The 26498-nt window shown below is 32.9% G+C and overlaps 2 protein-coding genes across 2 annotated transcripts; both read left to right on the top strand.

The window, feature by feature from the left end:
- On the top strand, positions 1-1013 carry LOC134705512 (neuronal acetylcholine receptor subunit alpha-3-like). The gene is made up of 2 exons (XM_063564233.1): positions 1-123; positions 605-1013. The coding sequence occupies exons 1-2, from the start codon at positions 14-16 to the stop codon at positions 909-911; spliced, it is 417 nt and encodes a 138-aa protein (XP_063420303.1). The 5' UTR covers positions 1-13; the 3' UTR covers positions 912-1013.
- A 14065-nt stretch (positions 1014-15078) lies between these two features.
- Positions 15079-23792, top strand: LOC134708305 (pantetheinase-like). The gene is made up of 2 exons (XM_063568744.1): positions 15079-15442; positions 21854-23792. The coding sequence occupies exons 1-2, from the start codon at positions 15239-15241 to the stop codon at positions 23210-23212; spliced, it is 1563 nt and encodes a 520-aa protein (XP_063424814.1). The 5' UTR covers positions 15079-15238; the 3' UTR covers positions 23213-23792.
- Positions 23793-26498: the final 2706 nt, after the last annotated feature.

The raw sequence follows: 26498 nt of genomic DNA, 5'->3' as shown, positions 1-26498 counted from the left end.
ATGTTTTGGAGCCATGCAGTGCATGTCCTGGAACGACCCACGACTTTCATGGCCCCAGGGACAACCAAGAGTTAGCTTACCTTCATCTGTGATCTGGTTACCAGATATTGTTATGTTAGGACAGTAAGTATAGTTGTTTAAGTACCAGATACTGTATTGTTGGGAAGGTAATCACCGTTTATCTTAAATGTTCAAGTAGAACAGTAGTCCAAAATATTTGACGCATTGAAAGGATATTTTTTTTCTTTCTGTGAAGCCTCAAGACGTCATAACTATTTGGAGTAATAGTCAGAACCTTCTTAGTTCCATGCAATTCGTAGTTTTGTAATATGTGTTTTGAAGATTTCTGTTTCTGTTTTGTTTGTTTTTTCTGATATTTTGCATGGCGTTGTTTGTTCTTCGACTAATGAGAGTAACATATGAAAAGATAAAACAAATTTTAAGTTTTACATAAGTTCAGGAAAATATTTGGCCGATCCGTGTGGATACACATTCAAGCTTTTTTTTTAATTTTTCGTAGCCTTCGAAATGATTTTGCACACTTAAATGTATGTGTTTAGATAGATGTTTGGTTTAAATTCTGATAAACATTTTTTCATTGCAGGAAATTAAGGCACGATTTTGGAGCAAAAGCGATAGTTATGAAAAACGGAGACGTGACGTATTGTCCACAGGGAGTAATCAGGTCCACAAACTGTAAAGAAAAGTTCGGCTCAGTTTGGGAATGCAACTTCAAGTTCCTATCATGGTCTTACAATAAAGTCATGTTGGACATTCACTTCCCATCTGTCCTAACTAGACCATCCATCGATATGTCAATCTACTATGAATATGATGACTATGAAATCGTAAGTCAGTGTCCAGTACGACGTGAGATGAGCTATCCCTGCCGAGTTGGTACCCAGAACTGACCTACACATTTGTTATCAGACTTCGTCGATTCTTCAACAGAAACCGCAAAGCAAGCCCAACCTGTAATTAGAATACTTTTAAATAATACTGTAAAAAGAAATAGCACCTCATGTTGTGATTTATCATCTTTGTCGCAAGTTTATTGTTTTCTACTTGGCATTAAGTTAATATAGAGATCCATTTTGTTACACCTTGTGATCAATTTGTTTGGCAATCGCCAATGGCAGTCAGCAGGGTTTAAGAACATTAGTTGTTCGACCTGCTAGTCAAATGCGTTTTGTTAAAATATTTTTTTTCACTCTTTTGGTCTTTTTGGAAAATGTTGTTTGTGCTGTATTTAGACCCTTCTACAACGGAATTTGTTACATGCACAAGTATAACAATTGCTGGTTTTATTTAACGCAATCATAGGTTTGAACGTTGTTTTCAATTTAGACTTGTATATAATTACATATGCATATAGTATACACTGCTGAAAATTAATACTCAATATTAAACTTGAATAATGATTTTTGTTTGTATATGTGCCCATAACTATACCATCTTATTCCAAAACACACGACCCGTGTTTTCTGCGATTAGTGGTATGGGTCAGATTTGCTCATTGCAGAAGGCCGAGCGTTGACCTGTTATTGTTAATTTCTATGTAATTTCATCTCTGGAGAGTTGTATCATACAACACCATGTCTTTATATCTACATTGTGTACAACATACCAAGTTTATCAGTGCCTGCGTGTATATTGAAAGAGGTTTATTGGTTTCAAGATTGAAGAATTAAACACATAAAATAACACTGTTACTGCATCTGTTACTGCATCTGTGGAAGTTGACTCCTGGATATATACAAGCGTGGGTATTTGCGAGCCATCGACATATTCTACATTTGTTTATTTCTATTCATTGCACATTTTGTAGACATAGCTTATGTGGTATGCCGGTATGTGTGCGTGTATCTTATTATCCGCACTTTGTTGTCTAATTGTTTGTTTTGTCTCTGTTTGTTACAATGATTTTGTCTGGCTATTTATCACGGTAGCGAACAGAAGTGTTAAATTGTCTCTCTTTAAGATTGCCCTTTTGTCTACCCGACATCAACTTAGCAACACTGTGATTGGGTTTATGTGTATATTTTTTTTATTCATTTATGAATGACTGCAATTTATATATTTATAACAGAAATGCTGAAATATATTTAAATATTTTCTTGAATTGTTCTAATAGGATAAAACTGTTTCAGATCTTTAATATGAATTTTAATACACATTTAAATAATTTCTAAAATGATTAGAATAGGTTTTTACTTTTCATAAATTTGGTGTTAATTGACGGTTTGCATTAATACCACAAACAGGATCCTTTGGAAGATGGCCATGCTACTATCGAGAACAGAATAAGAAAGTGCTAATATCAAACAAAATTATTTCGTCTAGGTTTTTATAATAAAAGGTGGTTTTAGTATTGTCGTCTTAGTATAGTAGCAGGCTATAGAAGCTATTTGAAATCAACTATCAGGAGGGCGTCTAGAACTCAAAAGTAAAATCACTAATCACTGTCGATATACTAAATTGTTTTATATCATCAGCAAGAAACTTTATAATATTTTGTTTAAGTTCATAATAAAGTGGTTTTTTTATCTACAAACAAGTGTTTAGTGTTCCCAGTATGTTTAAATATCTGGACTCTCCTACGATCATCTTACAATGGACACAAACTAATTAACCACTTGGGAAGAAGTTGAAACATCCGATGTTTGAATAATACCGGTACATATGGGAAGCAATTAGAAAACTCATGAATAACTTTAAAGTTTGTTTTCGTTTTAGTAATTTAAAGTATTCCTAGAACTATATTACAAGTGTTCCTGAAGTACATTTCAATGTAAAACGTCTTAGGTACTCTACAAAATATGATAATGTGCCTTATTTCCTAAGTATTTTACAAGGTATAATAGCATGTTTTATTTAGAGTTTGTTTTAAACATCAGATAAACTATCTATCACATCAGCCACTGGGTGCGTCGATCAATCTTTCTTCCCGCCAGTTTTCTAACTTCAATGACATTCGATTCTCCTCAACCATCACCAAATTATCAAAATACGACACCTGATAAAATGTTATTGGAACAACAATGTTATATTGTTAACAATGCTAATAATGAAAATGATCTTTATTTAAAGAGAATATTAACTTATCAGTTTTCACTAATCTTACTTGGGCCCTCATAAAGTACGTACACAATGATATAGTACATACAATTCTCTAATTCTATGGAAATTTATCCCTTTTCGAACCCATTGTATACAAAAATTTAATCAACGTGTGGTTGCTGGTGATCTCAGAAGATCATTGGATGATTTTAAGGGTCATGACCTTTTTTGCTGACTGGATGAACCAAAATATGATAACAGGTGTTAATGAAATTGACAACTTCGTGCAATGAGAAAGGCACTCGAAAGGGGATTTTCGGTAAACAAAAAAAGAAAATGTCTTTTTAATCATTAGAGAAACAGATTCTTACATAGTTACTCGTGGATTATCGGATTTATCCAATCTCGATAGTTAAATTATAAATTTTAAAGTACTCGCCGAGGCGGCTCGAACTTTAAAATTGATAATTTAACTATCTCGATTGGATAAATCCGATAATCCACTGGTATCAATGTAAGAATCTATATATAAACAATAAAAGAAACAAGCAGTATACATGATATATAAACATAAGATTGATATTATTCGTAGTGATCTTATTAATTAAAATTGAGTTGATTTAAGATTCAAATAGTCATAACGAAGTTGGTGTTTTATGGTCGTTTATAAGCTATTCCATAAAAGTTTAAAACTCTTAATAAGGCAAACCAATTCATCATTTCGCATCAATGTTCAAAGTTGTGTCCCGTCGACTAATGATTTATTTTCGTTAGTCTACTGGTATTAATATGGACGTTGTATTAATCAACAACAGCACATTTATATAAGAGTTTCAGTGTAAAAAAAAATCTAAAACGAGTTGAAACTTCTGGCTTTGTTATAAATATTCATTTACCGATATCATTGCCTGTTATTTAATCTGAAAAGTTACATCCCAGCTCCTTCGTTCTAACAGGGGTGATCTGAGCCGGATCATTCCTACCAGATCACCTCAATTTTAGTTTCTTTGTTTTGTATGCTTTCCTTTGTTCTGTAACAGTTTGGCGGGATTGTGAAATCCACTGTAAAACTTATAATTCATTTTACGGAAAAGAATATCTATCAAAATTTTCGTAAAAAAATCAAGTGTATATGCTGGGATTTAAACTCAAGACCGTTAACATAACAAACTACGACACGTACCACTACATCAGGACGGCTGGATACGAATTAACAGTAATTTGACATACTTAAAGGAAGCAAGATCTTTTTTATGAATGGGACGAGTTGTCAGACCTTTGGTTAGTGGGGATTAAAACTTTTAGTTAATAAGTGAGTTTTCAGACTGATTGTTCAATTTGATTTTACACTTTTTCAAAAGTGGGGCGAGTCGGTTAACACGAGTTGGGCGATTTTTTTTATAAAGTGGCGATATAGTGTGGGCCGATTGGCAAGTGGGGCCAGTTGAGATTGTTTGATATCTACTCATCGTGTTTGGGGGTCATAAATAATATACATCATATAGTAATATATAAAGTATATTATAATGGTTGTGTGGCGTTCTAAATGAATTGTAAATGGTTTTTCGTCTAATCTAAAACAGCTGGGATGTAAAATAGTTATCCAACTCGGACTTGGTGTGTCAGTGTTAGATCAACCTCTGGCCTCCGGTCATCGGGATGATCTTACACTGACACACCGCGTCATTGTGGGATAACTTTTAAAGACCACATACAAATATACCTGTTACTGATTCTTTTCGGTTAGTGCAAACTTTATTTAGCAAAATGGTTGTGCAAAATACATTTTTATTGACAGTAACATTGGTTCTCTACATTTGGCGGCAGGGATATCAAGTGTAAATGTCACTGAAAACATGTAAAACTAATGCTGCTTTTCGAGCTACGTTTGACGAAATGTCACATATACCGAAAATTGCATACGACGCGCTTTTACTATTGAAATATAGCTGGTTTTGATTTAAAATCGAAACCCAAAACCAACAAATTACCTACGTACATCAAACATGATAGAATTATTCATGCATAATGTCGAAAAGCGTGTTAATAAGTAGTAAATACTTGTATGTCAAACAATATTGATCATGTATTTCCCAACCGCACCAAAACCTAAAATTGTTTATATAACCAACTTACGAACGTAATGCACGCCAATTTTTCTCGTTTTCAAGCTTTTTATAGCTTGTTGTGCGGTATATGTTTAACCCATTTATGAATGATGTAGGGTGACATAGAGTTGTTTACTGCTACATCATTTGGTCTTTGATGGACTGTTATCTCATTGAAAATCATACTACATCTTCTTAATTTTTTTTTGTAAAGATATGGTATTGACCAGTACAATTGTCCAAAAAAGTTGCTGTTATGTTTTTTCCTTAGAACGATGAGCTAATATTCAGCAATTGTGATAATATTCATCTTGAAATAAATTTTCAAAGGTGTAATATATGAGATCATGTTTTAATTTTCATAGATATAAGAAAAATGTTGTATGGGTGCCAATTAGACAGCTCAATACAACACAATATGTGAAAGTTAACCATTATAGGTCACAATGCGGCCTTCAACACGGAGCATTGGCTCACACCGAAAAACAAGCCATAAAGGGCCCAAAGAATGACTAGTGCAAAATCATTCAAACGGGAAAACAAACGAACTTTAATTTTGTTAAAAGGTAATATGAGTTTACAGTGGTCACATAATGATTTCCTCGCTTTAAGTACAATGTTATCGGACAATTTAGGATCTGGAATACCGTTTTTAAGAAGTTGTTTTACAGGTTAAGCCATATTTCTTATCATATCTTTGTATTTTAGTGGAAGATTTTAATTCATTCATGGTAACGAAATCCCTGAATTAATAAATTTTACCAGTGATAGACGAAAAAGATTAAAAAAGGTGGAAACTGTTTTATTTAAATCTCTTTCTTATAACAGTTGTTGATATTGCTACATTTTTATGAAGAAAAATACACTCGTATGGAAATCTAGATAAGAAAATTCATAAAAAGCGTGTCACTACAAACACGCATCCCTTTTGTTTTAGTGGTTTTTGTTCGTGTTGGGTTTTTTTGTTCGTTTTCTTTTTCGTTTTTCTTTTTATGTTTTTAGAGGGGGAAAGGTAATCTAAATGTATTTTCTCCTATGATATATATACAACTATAACCAGTAAAAGAATGAAAAACAAATAATTGTTTGCCCTCTTCTTATATTTCTAAACTTTATAATGTTTTTATTAGAAGATAAAGTTCAGATGTTTGCGTAGTATATTAATAGGTCAAGGGTAAAGGTACCTGTTCATCTATTGCAGCTACATCAATTTAATTGAACACACTTATATAACCAACTGATGAATTAACGAATTGTCAATAAATGTTATTCTTTATCCCATTTGTTCGCTGACCGCTGTTTTACTTTAATTATATTTTTTGTCATATGACAAATGCTTTTAATTGTCATTAAAGTCAAAGGTAATTCAGGTGAGTGGTTAAATGCTCCTTTTGAACCTTGATTGCTATAATGAACAAACCTTTAAATGATGGTCTTTTCATATTAAAACGCTCTCAAAGAACATATAAATATGTACAGCTGCCATTTTCTACAACGTTAAGGTGAACAATCGTATAATAAAAAAACAATGAATGAGGTTTTTAATTTTGATGTATGCCCATCTTTTTGGTTCTTTGATCCATTTAACAAAAGAGAATAACACAAAGTGGACTGTTGTTCCCCTGTTTGAAAACATTTTCTTAATATATCTGGCTTTTTTTCGCACATTGTTGTCATTGTGATGGAATTTTATGCCACTGTCATACAAGTGAGAGGTTTGGGTAGATATAAAACCAGCTTCAAACCAGCACTTTCTACATGACAATGTATGTACCAAGTCAGGAATGTTACTGTTGTTACTCATTCGTTAAATGTGTTTTAGCTTTTGATTTCGCCATTTGATAAGGGATTTTCCATTTTCGCAGATTCGCATAGAGTTATGTGTCATCTTTTGTAATTTCTAAAAAAAAAAACGCTGCATTACGGCATAAATTTTTCAATATTGTTCTATATATCAATTTACAAAAACTAACACCGGAATGTGTCCTTTACGACTCAAGAATGTTTTTTGTCACACTTTCTACTTTGGTCTCAGTTATACCAATGAAAAGCTATTTGAAATAAACTATCAGGTGGACAACTGGAACTCATTGTGCTGTTTTTGAATTTATCCTTTAACACAAAAAGTAAAATAATTTGAATTGGTGGTAACTTATTATTGTATATCATTAGCAAGAAACTTTAAGATATTCAGTTGTAGTCCTTAATAAAGTGAACCAGATACTTAAATTAAACAAGTACGTAGTTTTATCAAGAGTTTGAAATAACTGGGATCTTTAACGATTCTCTTAAAATGGGCGAAAAAACTTTGTTAATCATTTAAATAGAAGTTGAAACATCCGATATTTTTAATTGTGAAGCAATTAGAAAGTTTATAAATATATTTAAAGTTGTATTTGCGCTATGGATTTCAAAGTATTTATATAACTGTATCACATATCTAAGTATATTTCAATATTGAATTTCCTAAGTATTTTCAAAGTATGATAACGTGTCTTATTAAGAGTTTATTTCGATATGAAATAAGTTATTTCTTACATCAATGTATTGGTTCATCATCCATCTTTCTATCCGCTTCAAATAAAAAAATCTTACTTTGATTATTTCATTTTCCAAAAACAATCTTATAAGCACATGGACAAAACAAAATTTCCTTAACCGTCACTAAATTGTCAAATTACGAAATTTGATACAATGTTGCGTAGTGTTATTGAATCAACAAAAAACGTTTCCCCAACATTTGTTGATTAGACCAAAACAACATTAAGGGTCCTCTTACGGACTGACGTCTTGATATTTACCCGTTATTCACCTGTTCTTAACAAAAATATTGTTAAAAAAAGTCGGTATTTTTAGTAAAGATATTTATTAATTAAAACATTACCAAAATAAACATTTTTTTACAATATTGTATTTTTTAGATTTTTAAGTCGGTATAATCTAGCACAGTGATTTAAATTGAGAATGGAAATGGAGATTTTGTCAAACTGAATACAATCCGACGAAAAACATTTATGTAGTGCATGTAATAAGTTTCTTTCCAAAATTTCTAAAAAAGATAGCCTAATTATAGGCACATCACGATTTTCTAGCATAGGAATTTAAGAATTAACAGTTGTAAAGTTATGTAGTAAAACAGATGAAATCATATTATATTAATTTATAAAAACAAAAATGTACAAATCATGAGAATGTAATCTTTTTTGTTTCAAACATGTGGAATAGCCAACAATGATCCAAAAATAAATGCCCGAACTCGCTTTAATTACACAAATTATCCACAATAATATACAAAACAAGAACAAAAACTGGAAAAGTAGAGAACAGGGACAACAAAGAGAATTCAGAGACTCGAACCTCAAAGTACAAATCCGTACCTTAAACTCATTCATCTTAACAATGAAACCTCGTGGCTACCAATTCATACTATTCGTTTGCCTATTATGTATATATATAGAATAACCATACATTGTCTCGAAATATCAATGTTATTTGTAAAAGACTTAGAAACAGGTAGAAAGTTATGGTTGATTGCCGGATCATCTGCATGTTCGACTAACGAATTGTCCATTAGATTGACAAAACATTCTGTTCGCAGTGAAACCGGGTCTTCAGAAATATTTTGAAAATGTTAACATACGTATTGGTATAAACCACACGTTGATTTTTAACAACTGTAAAGAACTTCTGGATAATTTTAAATCTCGATCTTTTTCTTAAATTTCTTTGTTCACAAATTTTGAATTTTCAAACCTGTACATATGTACCAGCATTCCCCATGTGAAAATAAATTTCTTATTTAAGTAATCCACAAATCTAAAATCTTAGAAAATGCTGTAGATTTATTATTTTGATATACCTCAAGGTATTTTGTTAATAGTGATCAAAAAGGTAGAACATACTACAAAGAGGAACAAGTGATCAGTATGCTTGAGTTTCTTATAATTTAGCTACATATTCCTTGAATTTAAAGGCTTTTTCAAAACAATTGTCGGCATTTCCTTAGGATCGAGCTGTGTGCCTCTTCTTTTATTTTGAATTGATTCTGATTTCATCCAGACACTTAAGTCTTGTCAAAAACAAGAAGATCAAAGATTTGGAGAAAACGACTTGAACAGAATTGAAAATAAAGTATTTCCCAAAATTCACGTTTTTGTAGACGCTAGTAAAACTGCATACGGAGCAACAGTTTACATATGTAACCATCATGAGTCATCAAAGAATAGAGTAGCACCGCTTTAACAACTGACACTACTACAGCTGGAATTAATGGCTGCATTTATCGGACAAGCTGATCACGTTAAAAAAAGAGGGACGAAAGATACCAAAGGGACAGTCAAACTCGTAAATCTAAAACAAACTGACAACGCCATGGCCAAAAACGAAAAAGACAAACAGAAAAACAATAGTACACATGACACAACACAGAAAACTAAAGAACAAACAACACGAACCCCACCAAAAACTAGGGGTGATCTCAGGTGCTCCGGAAGGGTTAGCAGATCCTGCTCCACATGCGGCACCCGTCGTGTTGCTTATGTGATTACAAATCCGGTAAATAGTCTAATTTGGTAGGTCAAATTCATGAAAGGGAAGGGGATTGTAGTTACGACGTTAGGAACATATCCGATATCATTTGTAAAACGGTTATTCTATAACGGAATCAGTTTTACACATAGAAGACATAACGTTTTGGTCAGACAGTCAGATAGTTTTTCAGTGGTTATCAACTACAAAGCAATTGAAAAGGTTCATACAAAATAGAGTAACAGAAATACGCAATTTTTGACCAATTCACAAATGGAGATATTGCCCAACGAAAGATTATCCAGATGACCTTCTTACTAGAGGACTCAGCGTGCAACAGGCAACAGTTTGAAAAGCACACACTGTGGTTCAACGAACCCGAATGGATCACTGATAAAACAAAATGGCCGTCGTGGAAGTCAAATAACACAACAGTATTACTAACCAGCACATATATTGAAGATTCAAGTAGAGCGGACAATGAAATAGATTATCAACAAGGAAAACACCAAATTGTGCAAATTACTAGGTAGAGTTCATAATCAAAATTACTACGAATAACAGCTTATATTATACGATTTATACGAAATTGCCGTTCGCCAATATTACAAAGAAATAAGACAAAATAAGTTTCAAGAGAGGAATTGCCGGATGCAACAGAGTGCTGGATACTAAATTGCCAAAGAACTTCATTTAAGGACGAAATGTTAAACTTGAAATTAAAGGATACTAAACCTACTGTTGTAGTAAGACAACTTAGATTGTACCTGGATAACAAAGACTCAATTTGCTGTGGAGGGAGAATTCATAACGCACCTGTATGTGAAAATGCGAAATTTCCTTATATGTAACCTAGAAGTCATCCTTTTATGAAATTAGTTGTTCTGGATATACACAAGTTCATGAAACAGATAGGAGTTTGATCAAAAGTGACCATGGTGACTCAGATACGACAAACTTGCTGTCAAAAATTCTCAAAAATTCGAAAGATCTACTGCTAAATTTTCGATCAAATCTTTGCTATTTTGAAGCAACATAAAGACTTTTGATTTTTCTACGCTATACACTATTATTCCCCATGCTCACTTGAAAGATCGACTTCACCATCTCATAAAACAGAGCTTTTTCTATAAAAAAATGGGAATCGTAGACACAAATTTCTTGTTTTGGGTTACAATAATTCATATTTTGTGAATCTTTTAGAAAATATACTAAAGATGATATTATCAAAATGATGGACTTTTTGATCGACAATATATTTGTTGAGTTGTGAGGATTTATATTTCAACAGACAGTCGGTATTCCAATGGGTAATAATTGTGCACCCCTGCTGGCCAATTTGATTTTATATTCGTGTGATGCAAAATTCGTTAAGACCCTTTTAGAAGACAAAAAAAAGAAGCACCTTGCTAATTTTTTTAATTTTACCTTCCGATTTATTGATGATGTTATATCATTGAATAACCCATATTTTACCCAATACGTACATCTCATATATCCCAGCGAACTTGAAATTAAGGATACTACTGATAATAGAAGGACTGCTTCAAACCTAGATCTTTTCCTCAATATTTACACAGATGGACGACTTTTCACGAAAATCTATGATAAACGGGACGATTTCAACTTCCCAATTATCAATTTCCCATTTTTCAGCAGAACCATACCCTCTGCCCCTTTGTATGGTGTTTACATATCACAATTGATACGTTGTTATCGTGCTTGGTCACACTATACGGACTTCATACACAGGAGTGTGCTCCTTACACAGAAACAGCTTAACAAAGTTATGAGGAGGACAGATTAAAATTGACACTCCGTAAACTTTATGGACACCATCACGAATTAGTTGATCCATACGATGTGTCTTTGACCAAACTAGATAAGGACATTTTTACCACATGGTAGATTGTGGTTTTTCTTTACGTCGTCTAATCTTTTAATTACCGAACGTGACCAATTCCCGATTGTGACTGTATTGATGAGTGTGAATTCGCATTACTATAAGACGTGATACGGTACTTATCTATCCCAAATTCATGTATTTACCTTGATGTTATATTGGTAATCCTCATCGGATTTTGTCAAATTTTTGACGTCTTTTCTATTTTATTCATGTCTTATGGTTAAGAAAATTAATCAACGCCTTCATTTTTTAGATTCGATTTTGTTCCACGTAATCTGTACGATAATTTAAGTTTGAAGTTTGATTCAAAACAAACTGGACATATATATATTATAGTTAACTACTATATTAATAAGTATTGCAATGAGCATTGTGTTTAAAGGTAATATAAGTATTTTGTTCAATTATAATCTTAAATCAATAATAATTCTATCTTATTTTTGAGATATTTTTCAAATGTGACGTCATTTTTGTGCTGTTTCAGAAATTCAAATGTGACGTAATTTTTGTGCCTTTTCACCACTTCGAATGTGACGTCATCTTTTTGACTTTTTGCGTTGAGGCCTGGACTAAGTCGGATGTTTCTATTTTCTGTGTTGGTTATTGTATTATGTATCCGTGTTTTGTTTTCTGTAATTATTTAATACTTCAGTTTTATCATGTATATCTTTTATTTTCATTTGAAAAAAAAATACTGTTTGCAATAGCATAAATTTTTCTAAATAATAAGGATGTTCTTGTACCAAGCAGAAAACCCTAGCCGTATTTGGCACAACCTTTGTAAACTTTTGATCCTTAGTACTGTACAACTTTGTACTTTTTTTACTTTCGATATCTGGGCGTCACTGGTAAGTCTAGTGTGGACGAGGCGCGTTTTTAGCGTATTGAATTTTAAACCTCATGCCTTTTGTTATCTATTATTCATGTGTTTCATTGTCTAATACGTTCTCCTTTTTATTTTTATTGTAGTCCTGGAATATTATGCTGTCATATTAATGTTATATTTAACATTGCCATTTAAGTGCGAGGTTTCATGCCACAAAACCAGGTTCGACTAATCATTTTATTCTTCAAAAATGTCCTGCACCAATTCAGGAAAATGGCCATTGTTAAATCATAGTTCGTTTCTGTGTGTTTTACATTTTAACGTTGTGTTCCGTTGTGTCGTTTGTTTTCTGTTATATTTGAGTGTGAATTCACATTACTATAAGACGTGTCACGGTACTTTTCAACCCCGAGTTCATATATTTGGTTTGATGTTATATTTGTTATTCCCATCGGATTTTGTCTAATGCTTACTCCGTTTCTGTGTGTTACATTTTAATGTTGTGTCGTTGTTCTCCTGTTATATTTAATGCGTTTCCCTCAGCTTTAGTTTGTTACCTCGATTTTGTTGTTTGTCCATATATTTACGAGTATTGAACAGTGGTATACTACTGTTGCCTTTATTAAATGGATACCCTGAAATCGGCTATACGTAAAAGGAATTTTGCGTATTCGGGAATTCGGGGTAGCCAGTAAGTTTGTTGTACCGAACTTATCAGAACAATCCTTTTTACAAGCCTTTAGAAAATTTGCTTGTCTTAGATCTAGACCACACACCATGATTTCGGATAACGTCTCCACATATTTAGCCGCTTCGTAAACATTAAAGAAATTAACCCAATCACCATCGCTAAATGATACGTTGTCAACATATGGAACAAATTGGATATTTCTACCGAAAAGAGCGCCCTGGCATGGTAGATGGTGGGAACGTTTTATAGGAATTACAAAAACTTGTTTAAGGTAGATCTTACGTTACCATGGATACACTTCAAACAATTCTGACGGAAAAAGAAGCGATCATCAATGATAGATCATTGACCTAGGTATCACCTGATATTGAGGACGAGGAGCCGTTAACTCCTTCACACTTACTGAACGGAAGAAGAATAACTTTAACGCCGTATCCAAAACCGAATATTGAGTAAATTGCAGTGAATAGTGGAAAACAAGAACTGCATAAACATTTGAATAAAAAGTTGAGGTTAATGGAACATTTTTCGAACCTGTGAAAATCCGAGTATATAACGACTCTAAGAGAGTTTCATCGCCAAACAGGATATAGTTTACAAAATATTCAAGTTGGAGATGTGGTGCAAGTCCTAATCAATAAATTACCGAACAACTGATGGAACATTGCCGTTGTTGATGAATTGATTTCCCTAGTTACGGTACCATCAATGTTATGGAAAGTAGATAACTGCGTTGTGTATAGATCGTCTTTATTCTAACGTCTTGCCGTTGCTATATAAGAAACGTCATAATTACACAAGTCAAGTAGAAACCTTAACATGTATATATTCGCGCTTAATTCCCGACAGCATATAAGCAAAATTTAAAGAGAACAATACACAAATGTACTATAAAATGACGGCATGTAAAAGTACAGAGCCACGTCATATATGTATAAAAAAAAACTACGCGAAATGCAAATTAACGAAGTATATTAGGAAAGTTTTAAAACAGGCATACTCAAATGTTTCACGATAGCTTTATAAAACGAGAATTAAAATAGAAATCACAGTGACGGGATGTATATTTACCGAGCCACGTCAAATGGATATCAATATAATAGACTGAACAGTACAAGTAATATTACTAGTTACTGCTCGGAACTTATACATTCCGTCCTTTTGTTATTGTGCTTTGTTAATTTTTGTATTCTAGTTCCTAATTTTTGCTTATGGGCTTTGTCTACATGACATTTTGTTTTATTTTGTTGACATATTTGTTTATTTTTATAATTAAGATTAAGATTATGAATTGATGTTTGACTGCCGTACGTCTAATTATGACACTTTTACTTCTTATCTAAAATTGAGAATTGAACCTTTTATGTCTGTTTGTTTTTCTTCATACATTATTGACAATATAATGGATTTTAATGCGACTGTATAATAAATCAGAGATTGCACTACCTACCATGTTTTTTCAACTTAAAGAAGTGCATGTTTCAAGTCATGCGCAACGTAAGCGGCCAAAGTCAAGTGATACCCGACAAGTCCCTGTACCGCGAAAACATAAACAAAGTTACAAACAATATGGTAAAACGTTGTGTTTGGGGAATAGCGATGACCGGTACAAAGATAAACCGCATATGTCAGGAGTTGAATTCTTTCCTGTACCGAAGCATAAAACAAGAATGCAAGAAACTCTGCTGTGGGTAAAAGCTTGTGGGAGAAAAAATGACACAGTTGCTAATGTCAACAAACATGCCTATGTAAGACTCATCAATGACGCTCATATCAAAATATTTATAAAGCCAAAAAATAACAAAGTTGATGATCGTTGAGGATCTAAAATTCGAAAAGTTGTGCAAAATACGGCTAAGGTAATCTATGCCTTGATAAAGAAACAATTTTTTTATACAGTAATGATAGCAATACTTAAACCTTGTCCGTTATCAATTTCATACATTATGAGTCGGTGATCTATTTCGCCAGGAATGCGGTCACGAGATTTCTGCAGTGTTCGTAGAAAACTATTACACAGCGTTATATATAGAAGTCTCAGATCAGCAAATTAAAAAGGAAACGGATGTATCATTTGTCTGACTGAGGGTCGACATTTTCAATTACTTAAAAACATATTGATGGGGTGTCTTTGCAATTATTTGCTCGTGTTTATTTTTTGTCTGGTCGATTCTCAAAAATCGACCTTTAAAGCTGCAGTTTATGAACATGCGGTTATTATTCCTAGAGATTGGGGATCCCAGGATAACAGATCCACTGCATTACAAAACATGATGAAAAACGTTGACATTTATAAGGAACAGGCCACGATAGCAAGCAAACAGGTATGTCATACTTTTTTTTAAAATATTTGTTCATAATTGATATCAAGGTATGACTCGACAATTTTTTTTTTATAAATGTAACAAAAACAAACTTGCAGTGTTGAATCAAATGTAGTGCCGTCTTTATGCCTTTAATCTTTTTCTTATTAAAAACAACAAACAAAATAAAATTACAAAAATACAAATGTCGATCTCACATATATTGCTCATCTAATGGACGTGAAGGCACTTCGCAGCTGTGGATTTGCCTGTCCGCTCCAAAAAAGGGGGGTATATAATTAGTTTTAAAAAATTATGTAAACAGAACAGTCAAATCATATTAAGGTCAACTATCCTAGGGTAGTTTGAACCTTAATTTTAGTAAATACTTTGATTTATTTTGTTTGTATGCCGCACGCGCGAAAATACATAAAGGGCATACTGTATACAGCTCGTGGGGAATGATATGTTTATTTATGGTGACATGTCTGAAAAGGAAATTTATTTAAAAGTTCTGGACGATATGAATATTATTTAAATCAAATAAAATATGTTATTGTCGTATGAACTTTACTGTTTGTGAATAACATGTATTAACACAATAAACATATTTATAAACATACATATAACCTGTTGATACTGTTTATAATGCTTTTTTGTCATTTTTTATTTATATGGATCTTGGCTGTATACCAGCTTTGATTATTTGTAATATCTTCAATTTTTCACTTATTCTTACAACATTTGTATAAACTTCAAGATTATAAAAAACCGGTTTTTTTCTAAAGTGAACATTGATTGGTTAAATATTTCTCAGTGTGTTTGAATTTGTTTGATAGCCTTTTGGTCATGACTGTTTGTCTCTAATATTTAATTAACTGTGCATTTGTATTCAGATATCGCAGATCAAATTTATTCGTTCTTTGTGTAATCAGAGGTTTTTTGATTGAGTTAAGTCTGCTAATTGATATTTTATCGTATGTTTTTATATGTTGTGATGTTATGCTATTGTTTCAGAAAAAGGGAGAAGGTTTGGGCCCATTAAAACGTTTAATCCCGCTGCAAATGTTTGCACCTGTCCTAAGTCAGGAATCTGAAGTACAGTAGTTGTCGTTTGTTTATGTAATATATACGTGTTTCTCGTTTCTCGTTTTGTTTATATAGATTAGACCGTTGGTTTTCCCGTTTGAATGGTTTTACACTAGTAATTTTGGGGCCCTTTATAGCTTGTTGTTCGGTGTGAGCCAAGGCTCCGTGTTGAAGGCCGTACTTTAACCTATAATGGTTTAATTTTTAAATTGTTATTTGGATGGAGAGTTGTCTCATTGGCACTCACACCACATCTTCCTATATCTATATAAGACAACTCTCCACAAGATACCAAAAAGTAAAATCACAAAAATACTGAGCTCCGTGAAAAATTCAAAACGGAAAGTCCCTAGTCAAATGGCAAAATCAATTGATAAAACTCATCAAACGAATGGACAACAACTTTCATATTCCTGACTTGGTACAGGCATATAAATAACATAGAAACTACTAAACTACAGGTCGTCGTACTGCGTTCAAAAATGAGTAAAACCAATACCGCGTACTAGTTGTTAGCTATAAACGGCTACGAAATAACAAATACAAACAATTCAAACGAGGACATGCACCTTCTAAGTGAAACAATGCTCTTCAAAAATAGGTTTGCTTTATTAAGCTTGTAGATGAACTCATTTAAAGACAATTTGTCGAAAGTATTAATAGATAAAAATAACTAGACAAGAGTAGGAGAAAATCACCTACGTAGCATATATTATGATGACCTTGGACAACCTAATACTGCATCTAATTAGTAAAATAATAGAAGAGATACTTCAAAAATGTTTTATAAGAAAGAAAAGAAAGTATTTGATGACACAGAAAGAGATATCCCACAACATGGGCATATGTATGTTCTACCTACAATACACGAAATCAACTCAAAGGTAGTTCCATTGTCATGATTGTTAACAAAGGCAAATTCCCAACTTGTTCCCCAAATTCTTGGATATAATATTTAAACATTTATTGAGAAAATATGCATTCTTCATTCAAGACACTAAAGATTTTATTGTAAAATCCAAGAAAGAAAATATAGACGCAAATGTTTTGATTGCCTATGATGTTTCTTTGATTTTATACAGACATGAAAATAACAAATGAATTATCAAGAATCATTAATCAAAACACATATACCTGCATAGGCTTGTATTTAGGTCAATAGATAATACGGTTTAGTTTTAACCCGAAATAATTCTTGGTAATGTTACAATGCATGATAATTTAGACATCCTGTGTGATTAACCTATAGTTTACATGTGAATGGCATTCTTTTGTGCTATTTACATGTTATAAGACTTCAGGTATATATATTGTACATACACATTTCAATAATGTCATGCCTCTTTATCAATTACAAATCAACAAAAATATGATGTTAACATATACCAATACAGGACAGGAACCATGCAATTAATTGAAATTTTGTTTAATATAATATCTTAAAACTAATCATTGTATAAAATAGGATGAAGGAAAGTTTGTGATGTTATATTTCCATTCACATAAATGTTTTAATTTTTCTTCCAATATTTTTAAAAATGTTTATGTTTGTAATTAAAATAAACATTCAAATTTATAAATTTTGATAAGTGTGGTGTATTTACAAATAATTCCTTCTTGCAACTTTACCCCCTTTTATCAAGTAAATAATACATGTCCTAAATTTTCAAAATGTTAATTGTGCCAAATACGATTTAGATAATCTATTCCTGTGATACGAATCTAATCAAGATGCAGAAACTTCAAATAAAAAATTCTTATGTTCGCTTATTGTTGGGTTTTTTTTGGATTTTTTTGTTATGTATGAATAAATGAGCAAATATGTCGTAAATCAACCGGAATATAACTTTAATTCAATTCTTCATCGTTATCGACTAGGAAACACTACAACAGGAATCGCTTTTGCGACAACTACTTGGGGTTCGTGTTGTTTATTCTTAAGTTTTCTATGTTGTGTCATGTGTACTATTGTTTTTCTGTTTGTCTTTTCATTTTTAGCCATGGCGTTGTCAGTTTGTTTTAGATTTATGAGTTTGACTGTCCCTTTGGTATCTTTCGTCCCTCTTTTTGAACAATCATGCAAATTCTAAGATTCTCATTCTTCTTCGTCACCTACCGTCACACATACTTTAACGAGAGAATCGTATTATAACATATGTTGTGATGGAAAAATTTAGATAAGATCTTAGAAAACTTATTAATCCTTTTGATAAAAAATTTCTGATAGGCTATAAATTTAACACTGTAATTAGATCTTTGAATATATTTGTTTGGTATTAATATTGTATTTGTCATCAATAAATTAAAATCAAATTCAATATTATTTTATATACATTTGCACATTCATTGCTATACCTGTTTATCGGGCGTCCCACAGTCTATATCACTCTGTTCAGCTCTTAATATTATTCCGTATCATGTATTTGTGACGTCAAATACGTTGACCCTACCTTAATAACTTTGACCCGGACATATCAGCGACGTCATATAATGTTTGAACCGACGTTAATAACTTTGACCCGAACTTATCAAGTCATCTTTTGTGTGCTGGTGAAACAAAGAAAACACTTCTGAAACACGCAAATATAGCCCGATAAATCGATTATCAGGTTAAATGCATGTTGATATCGTAAAATATCAGCTGCTTGACATTATATGAAGGCTTTTTGATCTCGTTCGCTACGCTCACTCGACAAAAAGCTTCATATTATGTCTCGAAGCTGATATTTTACGATATCAACATGCAGATAACCTGATAATCGGTACATCTTGGCATTGCACAAGGTCATAGTTTTTTTTCTGAAAATTAATGTTTTCACACTAAATTCTCTAGAACTGATTGATATTTAAGCCAAAGATGCATGATTTTTTATAAGATGTTATTTGATTTGTGAATTGTACTTTCTGGGTCTTTTTATTTGTAGAGATGTATATGTACCGTGTCACGTCCACTCTGTGTTTTGTTAGATGTATTTCTATTTGTATCCATTGATGAGTTTAGCCTTTTTTAAATACTGTTCAAAGTCTGTTTTTATGTTTTACTGTTTTTACATCCCAAGTTTGGTCGACATGATTGGCGCCTTCAAACTAGATTAACCGGTCTCAAGTAAGGAGCTTGTTATATTCAATGGTTGCGTGTATCATATTTTTTCCCATTATTTTTTTTGTACATACACTAGGCCGTTATTTCCTCGTTTGAATTGTTATACCAGTATCAATTAGGTTCTTGCAGAGAGTCTCATTGTCAATCATGCCATGTCCTCTTACTTCTATATAATCTGGAATATGACGAAAAAAGTTAAATATCAAAATAACCGAACTCCAGGGTAATTTCAGACGAAAAGTTGTTAAAAAAATCGCCAAATTGAAATCTCACACACGTCAAACAAATGGGGAAAAACTGTTTGAAGACCACTCAAGGGAGCAAATATGTGGTCTCATGAGACAGGTGGTCTTTAAATATCGGTTCAATCTATATGAAATGCACTATAGAGAGACATAAAATCAATGGTCTCATAACACAGGGTTTTGCTTAATAAAGGTGGTCTCTTTTAAGCAGGCTAAACTGTATTTACATTTATTTGTACTGCAGAAACTGTTTGACGGAAATTTCCCTATTATATAAAGCATAACATGTTCAATGTTTTAGTGTATGTACAAGAGGCCGCCATTAAACATGCACAGTATATTTGTACTGTCGACAAAAAAGGATTTTTGTCGTGTTGAATGTGTTGGTCTCGTTATAGATAGATAAAAAGGCAAAAATGTAGAGACATTTTGGATGCTCAATACGAAGAATAGAGAATAATGATCAAAATGAATAAAGATTAAAAAACAAATGACGAGAAAATAAAGAATAAAGAAATATAAGATCACCTATCCAAACCCTTTTAAGTATATTTGTGTTAAAGTTTATTTGGTGGAAAAAAATCTCTAAAAATATGAATTTTGTGCTCGATTGAAGAATGTGTGTTCCAAATAAAATGTGTACTGTGACACATATTTTTGGGGATATATAACTCAGTACTGTATTCCTGTATATATACTGACTTGTTTTGTCCAAAATAGACTTACATATATAGATATAGGAAGATGTGGTGTGAGTGCCAATGAGACAACTCTCCTACCAAATAACAATTTAAAAATTAAATCATTATAGTTTAAGTACGGCCTTCAACACGGAGCCTTGGCTCACACCGAACAACAAGCTATAAAGGGCCCCAAAATTACTAGTGTAAAACCATTCAAACGGAAAAACCAACGGTCTAATCTATATAAACAAAACGAGAAACGAGAAACACGTATATATTACATAAACAAACGACAACTACTGTACATCAGATTCCTAACTTAGGACAGGTGCAAACATTTGCAGCGGGATTAAACGTTTTAATGGATCCAAACCTTCTCCCTTTTTCCGAAACAATAAAACATATACATGTTTATCTTTTGCAAATAGAAATATTTGTTGAGATACATGTTTTATATGTCCCTGCAAATATAAACCCCACAATATCTGAAGTACGATACAACTTTCTTACAACTACAACTTTTATAAAATTGAGAATGGAAATTGGGAATGTGTCTAAGAGACAACAACCCGACCATAGAAAAAACAACAGCAGAAGGTCACCAACATGTATTTAATATAGAGAGAAATTCCCGCACCGGGAGGCGTCCTTCAGCTGGCCCCTACACAAATATATACCAGTTCAGTGATAATGAACGCCATACTAATTTTCAAATTGTACGCAAGAAACTAAAATTAAAATAATACAAGACTAACAAAGGCCAGAGGTTCCTGACATGGGACAGGCGCAAAAATGCGGCGGGGTTAAACATGTTTATGAGATCTCAACCCTTCCCTATACCTTTAGCCAATGTAGAAAAGTAAACGCATAACAATACGCACATTTAAAATTCAGTTCAAGAGAAGTCCGAGTCTGATGTCAGAAGATGTAACCAAAGAAAATAAACAAAATGACAATAATACATAAATAACAACAGACTACTAGCAGCTAACTGACATGCCATCTCTAGACTTCTATTAAACTGATTAAAATATTATCATCATATGAATATCAGGCACACTCTTTCTCGTTAGGGTTTTAGTATGTCATCCTTGCTTTTTTATTTGACATTAAAACTTTTAACTGTTTCCCTGCTTGATATATTTAAAATATTTTACAAATAACAACTGTGAATATGTTAAAACAATTTGGGTCAGATTATTAAAGCCAATGAAAGCCTATTTTTAACCATTATTACATGTACTAATATTATATATTAATATTTTGTATTTTAACGTAACATTACGTTATAAGTCTTTTTCTATAATTTCAGAACGTGGATATCATGGTATTTCCTGAATATGGAATTTATGTTGGTATGAGGATTTCCCGAGAAGATATAAAATCATATCTTGAATATATTCCTGATCCAGAAGAAAACTGGAATGCATGTCAACATCCAGACAAGTATAAAGACACAGATATACAAAGACATCTAAGTTGTCTTGCAAAAGACACGTCAATGTATCTGGTGGTTAACTTTGGTGATCGTCAGCCATGTGATGTTGGAAAAGATCCGAACTGTCCTAAAGACGGACATTATCAATTCAATACCAACGTTGTTTATAACCCTTGGGGTGATCTAATTGCAAAATACCACAAGAAACACTTATACTACGAGAAACATTTTGATGTACCACCGGTAACAAAACTGGTGACATTTGATACCCCATTTGGCAAATTTGCCGTTTTTACCTGTTTTGATATTCTTTTCAAAACACCTGCAATCGATGTATTGAATTTAGATGGTGTTGGGAATGTTGTGTTTCCTACAGCTTGGATGGATGCTCTCCCTTTACTTGCTGGCATTCAGTTCCATTCTGCGTTTGCGGCAAGCGCGAAGGTTAATCTTCTAGCAGCAAATATAAACCTGCCCATGCGCAGATTTCATGGAAGTGGAATATATTCTCCGACTGGCTACAAAGCTTTCCACTACAGCGAATCTCACGGAGGAAAGCTTTTAATTGCTGATTTAACTGTTGTAAAGACAAACGCATTTACGACCAAATTTCAAAGACAAGATTTTAAAATAGAAAGGTCATCGGCTAGTCCCGGACAGTTCAAATCTGAAGTTCGACATGATCCATTTATGTTTGTTCCTATACAGAACAACAAGGGAAATGTGAGTGTATGTGATGGGAAATTGTGCTGCTTTCTGTCTTATGAACGATTAGGTAGCGACTCAGAATATTTTGCGTTTGGTGCATTCGATGGCCTTCACAAGTCGAGAGTACAACCATACTACCTAAAAGTGTGCACACTTTTGAAATGTAAAACAGCAAATAGAACTAGCTGTGGAGATCGAAATGTAAAAGAATCACTGACCAATTTCACGAGCATAAAATTAAAGGGGACGTTCGAAACTAGGTATGTATTTCCTGAAGTTCTTTTAGCAGATAATGGTCAACTGAAACTTTCTTCTGGAGACTTTTGGACATACGCAGATGGAGTTTTAGAATCGAAACAGGGTTTTGAACACCCTGTCTTATCCGTTTCATTGCTTTCAAGAGACTACGAAAGAGATAATGGAGACGAAATAGACGACGAAAATGAAAGAAATGATGGAAACTGTATCTATTCAAATCTCTTTGTTATGACAGTTGTTGCTATCGCTATGTTTTGTATTGAGTGAAAGCCAGCTAAGAAAATGTAGAAGCATGTCACGTCAAACATAGATCCTTTTTCTTCTAGTGTTTTTTGTTGTTTTGTTTATGTTGATTTTTAAACGCCTGTTCACAAGACATATTATGGTATTGTAGCAGTTAGGATTATTATGTCATAATTATTTCCCTTGTTTAAAACTATAAATTTCATATTTCTTATTTAAGAATTTACATGAAGTTTATTCCGCATATATTTGTTAAATTGCATAGCTTTTGCTATTTGAAATCATTAGTTAAAGGTATTTATTTTAATTGTAAAGTTTAATATTTGCATCGTTGCAACTTCTCTGGATACCTTCGGTGAGAGACTTATAGATTTTATATAACTTCTTTTAGATTCATACTTTGAATCCTCTGAGGACTGACATTCAGTCCCACCAAGGAAAGCCAAGCTTTCCAACCAGTTTCCAATAGGTAAGTGCATTAGCTACATGCCTCCTTAGTACGGTTAATTTGAAGTCATTGAATGCTCCATTTCTACCCTTTTGGCTTTACATGATATACATGATAACAGTTGTACTTTGATGATTAAATTATTTATTGTTTTCAGTTTTGGGTTTTCATTTACTTAGATATATTACAGCTCATCACTTTTGGCATCAGTCGTTTTCCGCACATCAGTTTACAAACTAGAATTAGCTGTGGTCCGCGCTCCCGAATCTTAGGCAGAATTGTTCCTGCTACATTTGGTAGTGCGGGTGGGGTGTGGAATTCTAAAGCAGCTTTTCTGGTTTGTAACTGAACCAAATTATTTATAAGAAATGGAACATACATTTGAGTCAATGTTTGGTGCCACTGGATATGACAGTCCTCATCAGAGCAGTTTTGAATAGTTGTTCGTGGGGTATTTTATTTTCATAGTTTGGTTTATTTTGTAAATGTATATTTATAGTCATGATTAGGTTTGAAGAAAAACCTTGTTTGTTTGATGGTATCAGCATTGATATTACTGATTATTTTGTTCATTTTGAGACGGTTTCTCTATGGAATCAGTGGAATGAATTTGAGATGGCATGTCAGTTGATAATGAATCTGAGAGGTGATGCTCAAACTACTTTACGTTTCTTAAAAAGGCTACAGTTGTATGATTATGACTGCTTGAAAAATGTTCTTATTCAGAGGTTCAATCCTAAGGAGAGGGTGGCATATTTTAAATTTCAACTGCGAGTTTGCAGTTTAAAGGAAAATGAAACAATTTCTGATTTTGGTCAGCGTTTTAAGATACTAGCTCATAAGGCTTATCCTGATAATTTTTCTGATTTGGATTCGTATTTTATTGACTTACTTACATCATTTTTGAATATTGAGATGGCTAAATTTGTCACATTTAAGCACCCTCATAGTTTAGACGAGACGGTATCACTAGCTATTGAATATGAAGCTGTTCATTTTTCTGGTGATCCTGAGATTATTGATGAGACAGAAAGTTTAGATTGTTGTAAATCAGTTCATAACAGTTTTGAAATTTTGATTAATATATTGAGGAGGCGATTAAGATCACGAAGGAAACGTAAACCAAAGAGATGTTTTAAATGTCATCAGTTAGGTCATGTCAGGTCTAAGTGTTCCAACGCGTCTTCGATATGTCATTCTAGAGATTACAGGTCTGCAGATAGTCAAGCGAAGATCTCAGAAATAGGCGAGATGTTAAAGAATGATAATTGTAGTTCAGATTGTGTAACCTTTGTTTAATGGTTGTTTTTACATTGTGTTTTATATTTATAGTTGTACTTCATATTTATTTCAATGTACTCAGGGGTGTCATGCCTCTCAGTTTGGGCTGTTTGGTTTTTCTTTTTCAAAGGGAGGGATGTTGCACATCCCAACTTGTTTTATTTTTCATTTAAATACTGGCTTGATTTATGGCTGATCTTCTGTTTAGTTTGAAGTGTAGACTGTTAGCTAGTTTTAGTAGGAATTGGTTTGTTTTATGAGTTGTTGCTCGTTTGTCTGGATCGTAATCTCTAGCTAAATATTAAATATTTAGGGAGTTTATGAGAGTCCGACTTCTTGACTTTTGTCATGGCAGAAACCAATAGAGTGAACGTTAAGCTTGAAGTTAGGAACACTTCTAGCTCATACAGATGGATCTAATCCATTATTTAGAACCTTGCAATTAAGATGGGCATCGTCCAACTTTATTTTGAGAACCTTGCATATAGATGGACCCGATCCATCTCCGGTGGCACAACGTCTGTGTTACCGTTATCAACAACGTTGGATTGCAGTAATATAACCCGGTGGTACACATCAAACGTGCCACTGTGAGATCAACATTGGTGGACATTGCCTGGTATAACTTTTCATGTTGGATTTCAACCGTTAGCTTTGCCGTTACCCTATATGCCGTACCACTGATTCAGAAGCCTACCTATATACCAAGAGGACTTAAAGTCGCGTTCGTTAACAGATGAAGCTAATCCCGATGTGTATCCGTGTATGTGTTAAACAGTGACATTAATTTTAAATGGATATAATTACATGTGTTTCAAAGACATTCAATCTGAACATTAGGTATCAAATGTTATTTCATTTACATTTGTTTTCGAAGGGAGGAGGAGGGTATCAGACTGGTGTTGTGATCTCCTTGAACATTCTCGTGCTTCAACTTTAACTGATGTATATTTGATTTAATGTTTGATCCTGACATTTGGATTTTGTGTGCGTATTGATGCAGATACATGAATTTGATAGACATTTTAGTTTGCAGACTTTATTTATGAAATTTATTGTTTGTCTGAGTGGGGAGGAATGTAGCAGTTAGGATTATTATGTCATAATTATTTCCCTTGTTTAAAACTATAAATTTCATATTTCTTATTTAAGAATTTACATGAAGTTTATTCCGCATATATTTGTTAAATTGCATAGCTTTTGCTATTTGAAATCATTAGTTAAAGGTATTTATTTTAATTGTACAGTTTAATATTTGCATCGTTGCAACTTCTCTGGATACCTTCGGTGAGAGACTTATAGATTTTATATAACTTCTTTTAGATTCATATTATGAATCCTCTGAGGACTGACATTCAGTCCCACCAAGGAAAGCCAAGCTTTCCAACCAGTTTCCAATAGGTTAGTGCATTAGCTACATGCCTCCTTAGTACGGTTAATTTGAAGTCATTGAATGCTCCATTTCTACCCTTTTGGCTTTACATGATATACATGATAACAGTTGTACTTTGATGATTAAATTATATATTGTTTTCAGTTTTGGGTTTTCATTTACTTAGATATATTACAGCTCATCACTTT

This window comes from Mytilus trossulus, chromosome 2, assembly GCF_036588685.1.
Source record: "Mytilus trossulus isolate FHL-02 chromosome 2, PNRI_Mtr1.1.1.hap1, whole genome shotgun sequence".
Taxonomy (NCBI): Eukaryota; Metazoa; Mollusca; class Bivalvia; order Mytilida; family Mytilidae; genus Mytilus; species Mytilus trossulus.
Note: the sequence above shows the minus strand (reverse complement) of the source record. Positions and strands in the feature narration are given on the sequence as shown.

What these genes read in the sequence shown, in the direction of transcription:
- LOC134708305 (XM_063568744.1), top strand. Translation starts at nt 15,239, where the DNA reads ATGGGGTGTCTTTGCAATTATTTGCTCGTGTTTATTTTTTGTCTGGTC. An exon ending in CCACGATAGCAAGCAAACAG is followed by an intron (nt 15,443 to 21,853) that starts GTATGTCATACT and finishes CTATAATTTCAG; the next exon opens with AACGTGGATATCATGGTATT.
- LOC134705512 (XM_063564233.1), top strand. Translation starts at nt 14, where the DNA reads ATGCAGTGCATGTCCTGGAACGACCCACGACTTTCATGGCCCCAGGGA. An exon ending in GATATTGTTATGTTAGGACA is followed by an intron (nt 124 to 604) that starts GTAAGTATAGTT and finishes TTTTCATTGCAG; the next exon opens with GAAATTAAGGCACGATTTTG.